The following is a 14,071-nucleotide window of genomic DNA, read 5'->3' as shown; positions in this document are numbered from 1 at the left end:
ACAATGGGGAAATATCATAGTCACCAAAAGACAGGTGAGCAACAAAAGTACCACATGGCAGAATATTATTTGTGGAACAAACCTAATAGAGCAAAAGATGGACCATTCTTTTTTCTAACCTCATCTTTTTAAATAAGCTAATTGTTCTATAAAATGATACTTACCGGTGGTCCAGGAATACCACGACCCTGAAAAAATAAAATTTTTATTTTACGTATATAATATCATTTATTCATGTACATGTAAATAGACACATAGAGATATTTCTTGAAAATAAATTATGTGGAATACTACTTACTGTACTAGAAAAATGATAAACTGGTTAATTTTAGAAAAAACATAAAAAGACTTGCATGAAATAATGAAAAGTGAAATGAGTAGAACCAAGGGAATGTGGTACAAAGTAACAGCAATATTTTTCTAAGAACAACTTTGAATGACAAAGTCATTTTAAGTATTACAAATATTCAAATCAACTACAAAAGACCTATGAAAGAAAATGCTCTCCTATTCACACTCCAAGAATTCATAAATAGAAGTATGTATAAAATGGTTTTACATATATATGTGTGTGTGTGTGTATATATATATATGTATATATATATACACATATATATATATATGCATGTTTATGTCAAATGGTAGTCTCTACACCAAGGTGGGGGGGGGGGAGGGGGGGAGAAAAACAATTAAAACTTATTAGCAGAAAAGCAAGAGATGTTTGAAAATGATGTTAGTATTTATTGCAGTGGTTTTTTTTAAAGCACAGTGCAAAATGAAATTCATGGTCTTATACAGACTCCTCTTTTTATGTTATTCAGTACTAATGGAAATAATCTTTTTATTCTGTCTTTTTATTTAATGAATACAAAATAAATTTTTAAAATTTAAAGAAAATAATTATAAACCATACCACCAAAGATAGACATTATATTGCTCTTTTTAAAAAATGTTTCATATGAAATGAATTATTTGTCTAAAAAAAAAAAAGGCAAACAAGTCTTCATTTCTAAAAGTTTTAGTTCTTGGAGAGATAAACTAACCAGTAAGATTTTTCTCCCCAATATTTCAAAGACCTGTGATTTCATTAGTATGGTTATTACTTCTAATTACCCAGATTACCACGATTTCTCCTTTTGGAGATGATGTTTATGCATTGTGGAGATAAAGAGAGTTATCATCCTGCAGTCACTCAACAAGTATTAATTAATCACTTAGTGGCAAGAACTGTAGTTGCTAAGGGCAGTGGAATGGACTTTGAATGATACAAATGGTCTGTCATCATCTGTTGCCAGGGCAATACCAAAAGTCTTTTTGGTACAAGAGAATCTGCCAGGGCTTGAGTTCAGTTGTCAAAGCCTTCAAAAACACAAGGTCAACTGTACACTACAATGGGGTAATGGATGAGGACTTGAGAAGAAGAATCAGCAAGATGTTCCTTTTAAAATATTTTCTTTCTGTTTCTTTTAATGAAAGTAAATGAAGTCATACAATTTTGCTTATAGAATTCTGGCTGCTATAATACTTCACATTCATGGAGTGTCACATTTGATGATGATTTAAAATGTTATTTTTTTCATGTTTTTAAATGCAATTTACCTTCAGATAATTATGACTACAGTATGGAAAAGGATAGAAACTGGATCTACTTTCACTGAGATAGTCACAGAAATGTCGAACTATAAGATAGCAAGCAGCCTGCCAAACTCCCTAGTGCTGGCAGAATCAGATTAAAATATAATTGAGAAATGTTTAACAAAATAAGTGGAAAATGTAACATAACATAGAGAGTGTTAATTTGTGGTTTTCTGAAGTGTCTCTTTCTATTTGAACTTGATAACACTTGATAGGAAACTCCCAAGTGATAAAATTCCTTCTATTACTGAAAGTCAGCATCTTAAATTTGTAGTCTCATAAAGTAGATTAGAATATTAAGAAATTGAGTGACTTGCTAGGGTCACACAGTCAATATGCGTCAGAGGTGAAACTTGAACCCAAGCCTTTTTGACTTTGAAGTTAGCTTTTTATCCACTATGCTCAATTTCCACTTTTACAAACTTGTAAATATGATATATTGGTTCCAAAGAGACAGGTTTAATAAAAAAAAAAAGTTTTTTGTGCATTCATGAAGCACAAATAGTCAAGTCTATGGCAAAGAAGAGAGAACAAACCTTTTAAACAATTGGAAATTTATGTCATAGACTTCTTTCCCGGCAGTACTTATGAGAATTAAAAGTGTCTCACCTCCCAAACTTTGCCATAATAAATTTGATCTTGAATCAAGTCATGCTATCTTTTTGTATTATTTATATACTTTTGCACATGTTTTTGTCCTCTACTTAGAATACCATCCTCTTTTCATTGCCTCCATCTAATCTTTTTTTCTCTTGAGAGCAGTCCTGGTTTTTTATTCTTCTGTTCCCGATTCTTTTTCTTCCAGGTAGATGCCTCAGAATCAGTCATCTTTCCTGCTACCTTTGCAAAGTACTATAGAGTCCATTATAATAGCCATTTTAGGAGTCAGCAGACCTGAACTCCCTTCTTCACTGTACCACTTCTTAGACATGTAAACTTAAGCAAGATACTACTTCACTAAGCCTCGGTTTCCTTATCTACAAAGGCAGGGGAACAAAGAAGACCCATCCTCTGCCTGCCTTCTAAGATTATTTTAAAGATCTAAATAAATGAAATAATGTGTATAAAAGTCTTTTGAAAATAATAAAAATGTAGGTGAAATATAAGTGATTTTTGTTATATGAATTTTTTTAAAATCCTCATAACTGAAACATTCAGTAAAATCCCTAGGAATTCTCTTGGTAAAAGTTGTCTACACAAGCAATCAGTTTGGGGTGTTTTTTTAATGGGGAGGGACTTTTAGAAGGGTATAAAGATTGGGATTTGGAAAGTGAGAGGAGAGGATGGGGGAGACTTTTGATGGGAATGTGTATTGAATTTCAGCATTAGAGGAGGGAATGGAAGGATTGTTGGAAGGGAACTTGAAGTAGGGGATGGAAGGTGGGAGGAGAAGACAAGGTAAAAAAGGATAGGGTAAAAAGAAAGGCTGAGAAAGAAAATAGTGAGTAAAGCAAACAATTAGTTTGATAGTTTTAACTGAATTGGCTAGTTATTCACTGTTTCATTCAGTCCTTCATTGAGTGAATCTTTATTTGGTTACCATTATGCACTGGGCTAGACAATGAATCAATAACAGTTGAGACACAGCCAGAGGTAACTAAGGAGTTTTCAAAAATATTATTCATTTTGTAAACAGAACTTATTGAAGAGTTACACTTATTTGCAACATAATTCTTATACAGAACAATCAGATTTATACAATAAAATATGGAAGTGGTGTTTTTCTAAACAGAAAATGAAAACATATTGTTTGGCTATAGACTACTAGTAGTATTTTTCAAACGAGCAAAAAGATTTGGATTTTACAAATTTAACAATTCAAGAGATATGGTTGAAGAAAAAGTAGTGCAAGTTATTCACTTCAGAAAATAACTGATAGCATATGAAAGTCTAATAGGAAAGTGAACAGATGCTATGATATAGCAGAACAAGCTGGAAGAAGGATGTAGATTTACAAAGAGTCAATGGATGAAAAGTAGTTCTCCAGGTTGTTCCTTTTGAGAGAAAGGCACTGTTACAGTGATCTATGTTGAATGTCTAACCCCATTACTAAATTTCAGCCTAATGGTAGGTACAATGGAGAAATGACAAGTACGAGAACAGGATAAGAACTCCCAGGAAAACTGTTTTTCATTAGGGTTAAAACCAAGATGCAGGGAGGATACCACAATTTATTCATGACTATTGGACCTCTGCTCTTGGTTTATCTTAGGATACGGTTTTTCTCTCAGGCCGTTATGCAAGAATGATTTTCCTCTATAACAAAAGATTGGGTTTCCTAGAAAAGGAATACTTAAGCAGACTGAATAGTAACCAATCAACCCATGAATACTGTATTATTCATCTATGTACTTTATACTGCACATTTAAATTTGTCCAGAATTATTCCACTTACAGAAAAAAGTAAGATTCCATTATAATAAATTTCAGGGTGGTGTTCTACTTAACCCCATGCAATTAATTGCTATAGAATGTTCATTTTATCAGTCAAAACTTTTAACTATATTTCTATGTAAAATGTTTCACCAGGAATATCATTGAGGCAGAATTAAACATTTTCACACTTTTATTTCATCCATATAGTATCTAAAAATTTTTACTTACTGGAAATCCACGTGATCCTGGGACTCCAGGCTCTCCCTAAAAACATAAAATAATTTCTTTTTATTTAAATATTCAGAAGAATATGTGGATATATGTGTGTGAGAGAGAGACAGAGAGACAGAGAGACAGAGACAGAGACAGAGACAGAGAGAGAGAGAGAGAGAGAGAGAGAGAGAGAGAGAGAGAGAGAGAATGAGAATAGGTGTGTTAGGGAGTGGGGTTTGCCTATGTAAGTTATCATGGCATTTTTATAAATGAAAAATTATTTATGTGCTTTTAAACGACATTTCTTTATCAATACGATTGTTTCTATTATTGAAAATTAAACTGACATGCTTAAATAAATTTTCCCCAAAATGAGTCATAAACATTCAAGAAAAGGTTTTCAACTTACTTTTTGTCCTCTTGGACCAACTGCACCAGGTGATCCATCAGGTCCTGTCAAGCCCTTTCAAAATAATATGTGTAATGTCAATGTTAGCTCATATAATTCTATGGTAAATTGCTATGCAACTAATTTAACTTAAACATATTAAATATTATTATGATGTTTCCAAACTAATTGTGCAAATAGCTTCACAGAAATACAACTATATTTTATTCAAAGAATAGTAAACTCTAATGACTTTTGCCTGTTTTTGGACTATGAAATTAAATCAATCTAGTAATAAGTTTTGATTTGACAAGGACATTGTGACCAATTCAATCTTTTGCTTTTTATATTAAAAAAAAATCTGTCTGTTCTAGTGAACAAAATCGTTTATGACCATGATTAACACATCTGTTATATTTCACTGATTTCTTCTATCTCCACATTGTAAATATTATTAAGGATAATTCATTATGACATAAAAGCCTTTCTAATTAAGTATGGTCATTTGCAGAATATGCATTTTTGTTTTGGTTCCACCATTCAACTAGTAAGCGTACTTTATTTTTTTCTATATGTAAAATAGAAATTATATTTGAACACTCACCATCTCCCTACTCACAATAATGTTTTGAGTATAATCAAATGTTTGTAAAATATTTTGTATAGAAACCTGGTATATTTACCTTCTTTCATTCATGCTAGATAAAATGTAATTGCATTCTAGATAGGACATTCATGGATCAAGGGATATATAATAGTCTCAAAGGTTTGATTGAGTAAATTTTTTACCCTTTTGGTTTCAATGCATCATTTTCATTCCTGAGTCTACATTCTTTTCATTGGCTAAAGAAACATAGGAGTATAATGATAGAAGGTAATTGAATGTCAAGTCAGGTTCTAATTCTGTCACTAACTAGCTCTGTGAACTAAGACAGTTTGTCTTAGTTCTCACCGGACCTCAATTTTATCATCTGTAAAAAGAGGAGTTATATGAGATGACCTCTAAGGTATTTCCTTATACTTTAGGAATCCTGTGAAGGATTCCTTCTAAATCTTGTGAAAATACATTAATCGATATTTACATGCCAAACAAACCCTACTTGAATTCAAAACTTAAATCTATTATTATGAAATTCTATGTATATATCATAATTTTTTGATACCTCATTGTTACTCCAGATTCCTTGTATTGAGAAGCATTATTATTTAATGGAAAACACACTAGATCCAAAATCAAGAGAGAACTGGGCTCATTAATAGTCATGTGATCACAGTCAAATTATTTAATCTCTCTGAATCTCAATATCCTGATCTGTAAAATGGAGGTGACAATAAAACTAAAGCAACTTGATCAGAGGGCTATTATGAGAATTAAATAAGATAATAGCTAAAGAAAAAAGCTAAATATATCAAGCTTTAAAGTTTGTTAAATGCTTTACAAATTTTATCTAATTTTATGCTTCCCAATCCTGGGAGATAAGTGATATTATAATCTCCATTTTACAGATGAGAAAACTGAGGCAGACAAAGATTTTTTTTTTTCTGTTTGTGTGTTGGTGTGTTTTTTTTAAATGACTTACATAGTTGGTAAGTGCTTGAAGTCAGATTTCAACTAGGGTCTTTTTGATATCAGGTTCAGCATTCTATACATGTATTTAGATACATAAAGCACTTTGCAAATCATTATGTATTTATACAAATGAAAATTATTATTTATTTCATTTTGGTTAGTGCTGGATTATTAAAGTATAGCTGAATTTAGAAAAATATTGTCAAACTTGTGTGTGTAAGTTTCTATATTTGGCAAGACATTTGAATTTATTTTACTGTTTTCCATTTTTAAACTTTTCTTTATTCTTATTCATTTCTAGTTGTGGGTTGGCAACTAAAATTAAAGTCAACAATTGTAACTTTTTTTGATTTAGTAAAAAAAAAGTAGATATAATATATTCTGAAAACCACTTATTAACTAGTTCTTAATAGAAATTATTAAGCAATATTATCTTGGGAATAGTGGTAGCAATGTAAGAAAATCTTTAAAAAGTTTGAAAGCAATACCTAAAACTACATTAAATCTGTCATGTTCTCCACCTAAAGGCATGGAGAAGGGTATGTTTTATATTAAGCTGACCATTCATCTTGGAATATCTTGGAATTTATTTCATTGCTTGTTCCTTTATACTTCTCCATGACAATTAATTTTCTGTAATAATCATGTAGATAAAGAAAATGAAAAGGGAAAGATTTGAGTTCATAAAGTTAATTACTGGACATTTACCAAAGGGGAGAAAACTCAGACAAGCAGAATAGCAAGAATTTTTGACAAGCTTTCTTTGATTTTTTTAAGCTTCATAATCTAATTACAAGATTATAATTTGGCAACAAGACAAATGGCCACTTGCTGAGTTCCTATTATAAAATCAAAACTGCTCTCTTAATTTTAACCAAATAAATCACATCTTTGTTGAGAATGTATGTACAAAGTAAGATACATTTTTTTAATCCTGGGTCCAAATATGACTGCTATAAGCATATCATTCATTATAACTTATCTACAAGCATAATTTTATGCATAAATATTGTAACACCAATGGGGTGAATTCACAAAGATTCAGCTCTTTCATCTGTTAGTGGAGGCTTGCTGGAATGCTTATAAAAGAAATATTGAAACCACTACAATGATTGTATGTGCTACATCAGACTACTGACTAGATCCCAGGTTGATATCCTTTCTTTAAAAGGACTGGAAAAGCAGCCTCACAAAGATAAGGGGCAGAACTTTTCTGACAACTACATCATTCTCATAAAAGGATAAGTTCCCATGTGGTTAACCAGACATCTAACTATTATGTTTCTTAAATAGCATGAAAATACATTACAGGAACCGACATTTCTGGAACTAACTTTACTCAGGATCAAAATGGAATTTTTAAAAATAGGCCCAGAAAAACTATGTAGTCAGTTTGCCATTCAAGACCAAAACTTGACAGAATACAATCTAATATGGATCCCCATAAGTTTCTCCCCACCCCATTCCAGGTTGATCCTTGTAAGAAGATATCTTTATACCGTGGAATCATCTTTTGTTCATCTATCTTAAGATGCAGACATAGAAAATAAAGAAATCCCTGAAGGAATGACTGAAATTGAAAGATTTATGCTAGAACAAAGATTAGTTCTATATATCCCTATGGGATAGATATATATAGATATAGATATACTATGATCCCATGGGAAAGTATAAGGTGATACTAATATTTCCATATTTTTAAGTCTTGAAATATGATTTACATATATATGTAAAATAGAAATCTCTCTCTCTCATACACACACACACTCACACACATACATATTGTAAGTCAAGTTATATTAAGCATTTATTAAGCACTTACTATGTTCCACACAGTAAAATACTAGGAACAAAAAGAAATGCAAAAACAGTCCTGCTCTCAAGAAACTCTAATGATGGAGACAACACATAAACAATTATGTACAAACAAGATATATACTGAATAAACTGGAGATTATCTCAGAGGAAATGCATTAAGATTAAAAAGGAATGGTAAAGGCTTCCTGTAGAAGATGGGCTTTGGAGGAGACTTATAGAAAATCAAGGAGGCCAGTAGGTAGAGATAAGTTCCAAGAATGGGGAAAAGCCAGTAAAAATGTCCTAGGGTCAAAAGATGGAGTGTTATTTTGAGGAACAGCAAGGAAGTCAATGACATGGATCTAAGAGTACATGAAAGTGAAGACTTGTAAGAAGAGTAGAAAGACAGGAATGGGTCAGATTATAAAAGGCTTTAAAAGTGGCACAGGATTTTATATTTTATCTTGGATGCAACAAAAAGTTTTGATAAATGCTTTTTCATAAATTGTTTGATTTCTTCCTACTTTTTATTTTCATTCTTCTCTGTTCTTTCATATTTTCATTGCTGTTTTTTTTTTTTTTTGGAAAGGGTAATTATGTGTTGCTTCTTTCTCCTTATTTTGGAGAAAAACTAAGAAAAATTTTCTCCTCCATCATTCTCAGAGCTCCCATAATTTTTCTGAAGACTAAAAGGTTAAGAGATCCTTTCCCTCTTGTGTTTTCTCCCTAATTAGAAGCATCCCAGTAAGACTGACATCTCTTGTTCTCAATATTCTCTCTGGATGAGTCTTTTCCTCTCATGAAACTTAATTGTACTCCTTTCCCTTTGATGTATTCTCTGGTTGACCATAATATGTATGTGATTTGCTATTAGAAATCATTAACGTCAAGTTCTTAATGAAAAGTAGTTATCTGGTTAAGCAAATTCCCCTTTTGTTTTTCAGTCCATATTTATCTCTGAGCTGAACTGTCCCAATAGTGTCCTGAATGAGATCCATAATCATTTGAAAAAATTCAGTTAAAATAGCCATAAAAGAAAATGTCCAGTGTCCAAACTAAGACATACTGTCAAAAGTGTAGCCAATAGAGCTTATCCATCAGCATTTAAATCTTCAAGAGACACTAAGGAAAGACACTGAATTGAACATCATAGGAAAAAAATTGGGCTGGAGGGACTCTAGAAAATAAAGCTATACTTTTAATGACCTCGAGCTTCTCTCTAAAATAAAGTCTAGTTTTTTAACATGAATATTCTTCCAGAGATGCCATATGCCTGGATGTCACAGAATATTACTAAAGTAATCCAAAAATTAAAGTTGTGCACCAACCACTGAACAATGGAGGGCGGAGGGGATCTTGATCATTCTGAGTAGGCTGCAACCACTTAAATTCACATCCATTTAGATGCTTCATGAGGTCAAAAAATTTAGCAATGGAGGACTTTAAAGATTGATAATTACAATCTAGTTCAGAAGAGGTTGAGAAGTTTATGCTATAGATAGAGAGGTACTAAGGCATTATATCATTTGGCCCCATCAAATCTCATGGGAGAGTGGGAATCAGAGGACCTGGGTTCAAATGCCAGAACTGTTACCCATGTTAGTTTAGTTAGTTTACATCTCTGGGCTTCAGTTTTGACATCTAAAAATGGGTATTGTAAATTTGCACCAGATGGTCTCTACATTTATTCCAGTTCAACACTATTTCTTTGACTGTCTTGTTCCCAGCTGATTTTCAACCCTTACCATAAATTTTCCAAATAACCTGCACAATAAATTATAATCTTAAATAGTTACTATCTACCAGTCATACTATTTGTACATATGTACAAGGATTCAGAGTAACTCTTTCCTGTCACAGATTCTGTAGCTTACATGTACAACCAGCAAGGGCCTTGTAAACACATCTCTGGTACTTCTAAAAGTCTAGAATCCAAGCACTCTGAATCTAACCTTAATTCCAATTATACCTGCTTGAGAGGGATGCTATAAAGGAAACCAAAATAATTATGTGCCCAAAAAGTCATAACATATATATATATATGTTATGTATGTATTTATGTATGTATACAGATGTATATGTATGTATATATGTACATGGACACACAAGTGTAGACATATCCTTTTTAGTAGATATACACAATTATTTCTATGTAATAATATATATAATCCTATATATTAAACTATAATAATACATAATAATATACTAAATATTATGTGTCATTTATTATAGCACCTCCCTCCCAGTTACTGTGAGTATGAGTTAATATTTGCATAGTGCTTTTCAAACCTTAAAATACTATGTAAATATTAGCTATTACAAATTATATATGTGCATAATATCAAAGATTTATGCACATTAATGCACATATGTATGTATGTATAGGTATTCTTCATACAGAAATATAATTGATAATAATTTCTCTTCTAGGTAAAATGTTACCATCAAACTTTTGGGGGATTGGTTTCATTTCTTTTGGTCTTAAAGAAAAAGACATAATAAGTGAAATAAATTTTTTAAAAGATAAGAAAAAGATTTTTCTTGTTCTCAAAACAAATTTACAACAAACTTCCATCAATGTTCTTTTAAAGGGATATCATGAGGACATATTGCTAGAGCAAAGAATGAATTGCTTATATTCAAAACTGTTATAAAAATGAAGGTCATAGGCAGAAGACAGGATAAATAGAATGTTCTCAGCAATTTGCACACTGCTATGATGCTTGATGGATAATCCAGAAGTTATACCAACTCCAGAGGAAGACTGCACTGTTATACAAAATATCACCTATGATTAATTCATAGTTCCCCAAAATTCCACAAAGCATAAATAGCATGATCAACTTTAAATTATTTTGCTTTCAAATGCCTATTAACTTCCTTCTTGATATTGTCAATGATCTCCATGTTCAATTAAACAGTATTCTGATTCCATAAGGGGTGGAATAAAAAGTGAAAAACCTGATTTCTAATTCTGTCTTTGCCACTACTAACTAGCTGGGTGACCCTGAAGAATTTTCTTATTTGTGCTGAGTGCCTCAGTTTTCTCAACTATAAAACAAGGATAATAAAATCCAACCAATTAACTTCACATGGTTTTCATGAAGTTAAGGTAAGAAAGTAAGTAAGTAATTAAGTAAGGTAACCCAATTAGGAAGTATTTGGAAGAAAAATGCTATACAACTGCAAAACTACAAAATCCCATTTCTACTATTCAGCCAGGTTTTTCCCACCATCTTAAAGGTTCTTCATGTAGTTTGAATCCCTTAAAGCTTTCTAAAGAGGACTGACCACTAATTAATAAGAAAATCCCTAAGTACTATACCTTTCTCAGGTTTTTACTGTTCCCTTTCCCTAACATATAAGCTCAATTTAGATGCATACCCACAAGTGGGGATGACTGAAAGAGAGAGAGAAACAGATCTGAATTTTATTGTTTCTCTTTCTGTCCTCTTATCCTATTCTAGAAGACCCAAGTGGGGATGTGTACATGTAAGCTACAGACTTTTTGACAGGAAAGACTTACTCTGAATCCTTGTACATATGTACAAATAGTATGACTGGTAGATAGTAACTACTCAAGGTCATAATTTATGTGCAGGTTATTTGGAAAGTTTATGGGAAGGGTTGAAAATCAATTGGGAATAAGACAGTCAAAGAAATAGTGTTGAACTGGAATAAACGTAGAGACTATCTTGTCCAAATTTACAACACATTCTGCCTCTACATCCAAGAGAATGTATGACTCTCTTTTTAGAAGGGATGTCTATTCTAATCTTGAGATCCAGGAGATTGTTAAGTGATTTGCTCACACTCATAACTGGTAGTTACTATGAGGGGCAAGATTTAAACCTCTTTGGTGATTACAGAGTCAGTGCTTGTTTCACCATCAGAGAGAAACGAACTCAAGTGGAAAGGAAGGACCTAAGAAATTAGGCTGAAATGAAAGAAGAGGAGGTTTTCCACATTCTAAATTGGTATTGGTGCTACAGAGGAGGAGATAGTATCTGACCATATGTCACCCACACCTGCCTTCACCACCTTTGCAAACTACAAATATTCAAAAATATGAATTACAAAATTGAAAAGTAAAGAGGTTTCTAATACCAAATTAGGCTTATTAGGATACAGTGACCTTTTGAAGTCATTGTATTAACTTTTTCAAGCCACCAGGAGACTATTTGGATGCACTAAACTAAATGGTTCTATGAAAAATTTAGTACCTTTTCCTAAGTATCTAATTTACTCTTTAACTAAAGAAGAATGACCAAGAGACACATAAATGTAATATTGTAATAATACTAATATATTATCTCTCTCTTTTTCAATGAGAGATTGTAGGAAGACTGTTGTTTCAGAGTCAGAAAATTGTACTTGACCTTGGTTAAGTAATTTACAGTCTCCAAACCTCAACTTCTTCATTTGTAAAATTGGAAAAATAGTATTATCACTAGTCAATTTATAAGATTGTTGTGAAGAATGAATTTTGTAAACTGTAAAGTGCTATATAAATGTGAGTTGGTATTATAATTATTGCTGGCTACCAAAAAAAAAAAAAAAGAATAACATTCATTCAAGTTCAGTTTTGTTTTTAAAATCCAGTTAATTCTACACCAAGTTTTCATAGCTCCAGGCAAGTAAATTACTAACGCCATTATATGTATCTATAACTCTAAGGAATTATTGTTCTATAAGAAACAAATAGTAGGATGATTTCAGAAAGGCCTGGAGAGATTTACATGAACTGATGCTAAGTGAAGTGAGTAAAATCAGGAGAACACTGTACACAGCAAAAACAATATTATATGATGATCAACTGTGATGGATTTGGCTCTTTTCAAAAATGAGGTGATTCAGGCCAATTCCAATGGACTTATTATGTATCCAGAAAGAGGACTATAGGGATTGAATGTGGATCACAATATAGTACTTTTACCTTTTTAATGTTGTTGTTTGCTTATTTGTTTTTTTCTTTCTCATTTTTTCTCCCTTTTGATCTGATTTTTCTTGTGCTGCATGATAAATGTGGAAATATATTTAGAAGAATTGTACATGTTTAACCTATATTGGATTACTTGCTGTCTAGGGGATGGGGGAGGTGGTGAAGGAGGGAGAAAATTTTGGAAGATAAGGTTTTGCAAGGGTGAATGTTGAAAACGATCTTTGCATGTATTTTGAAAAATAAAAAGCTATTATTTTAAAAAGAGAGAGAAATTATCTTTGCATCAGAAATGAATACATTCTACACAGAAATCATTTGTTGCACTAAGCAGTAGAGCTACTGGTTTTAGTATTCTCATACTGACTATCCTTTCATTTTATTATGAGAACACAGTTCAGTATATAGGATATCATTATGTGTCAAAGCAGGAACTGAAATCAAATTAATTATATAGTCTGAGTTTATATTACCCAAAGACTAATATAACATTCCTTTTCCCAATCCTAGAGTTCTCACAATGCTACCACTTTACATTCATAAAAAGCCCAATAAAACATTTTAACATATAATGGGAGCCAGCCTAGCAAAACATTAAATGGCTTACAGAGATTATCATCGTAACTGACTGATAGGGAAGATCTTGTTTAATTAAATGTTTTAACTCATGGGGAAAAGTAGCTGCAGCTTTTCTTAAAATATAGGGTCTTAGGGGCAGCTCGTTGGTATAATGGATAGAGCATCAGCCCTGAAGTAAGAAGGATTTGAGTTCAAATCTGGACTTAGACACTTAATACTTCCTAGCTATATGACTCTAAAAAGTCATTTAACCCCAATTTCCTCAGATAAAAATATATATATATATAAGGTCTTATCTAAAAGTTGAAATCAAAACATTGTTTCTATCTTCAGAGGTTCTTAGGTATTGAAAATTACCTTTAAAATTCGAGTTCTCTATAGTTTTTAAAGACAAGTGGAGAAATGTTAACAGCAGTATTTCCTAAAATGAATATCAGTAGGTAAGGGGGACAGGAAGATATTTATCTTCCCCAGTAGTAATCTGGTGGGAAAAAATAAACCATTCAATCAATAAGTGTCTACTTAGTAACTATATGTTCATGTACTGTCCTAAGAACTACACATTTCTAGGGCT

The 14,071-nt window shown here is 32.0% G+C and overlaps 1 protein-coding gene across 1 annotated transcript in view; it reads right to left on the bottom strand.

Moving 5' to 3' along the window:
- COL9A1 (collagen type IX alpha 1 chain) overlaps nucleotides 1–14,071 on the bottom strand; it is a 124,411-nt gene that overhangs the window by 71,613 nt on the left and 38,727 nt on the right. Inside the window, exons 10-12 of the mRNA XM_031968607.1 lie at nucleotides 4,634–4,687; nucleotides 4,240–4,275; nucleotides 165–188 (exon numbers count right to left, since the gene is read on the bottom strand). Coding sequence (XP_031824467.1) covers nucleotides 165–188; nucleotides 4,240–4,275; nucleotides 4,634–4,687 — 114 coding nt within the window. The remainder of the gene's footprint in view (nucleotides 1–164; nucleotides 189–4,239; nucleotides 4,276–4,633; nucleotides 4,688–14,071) is intronic.

This window comes from Sarcophilus harrisii, chromosome 4 (genome assembly GCF_902635505.1).
Source record: "Sarcophilus harrisii chromosome 4, mSarHar1.11, whole genome shotgun sequence".
NCBI classification, from domain to species: Eukaryota; Metazoa; Chordata; class Mammalia; order Dasyuromorphia; family Dasyuridae; genus Sarcophilus; species Sarcophilus harrisii.
Note: the sequence above shows the minus strand (reverse complement) of the source record. Positions and strands in the feature narration are given on the sequence as shown.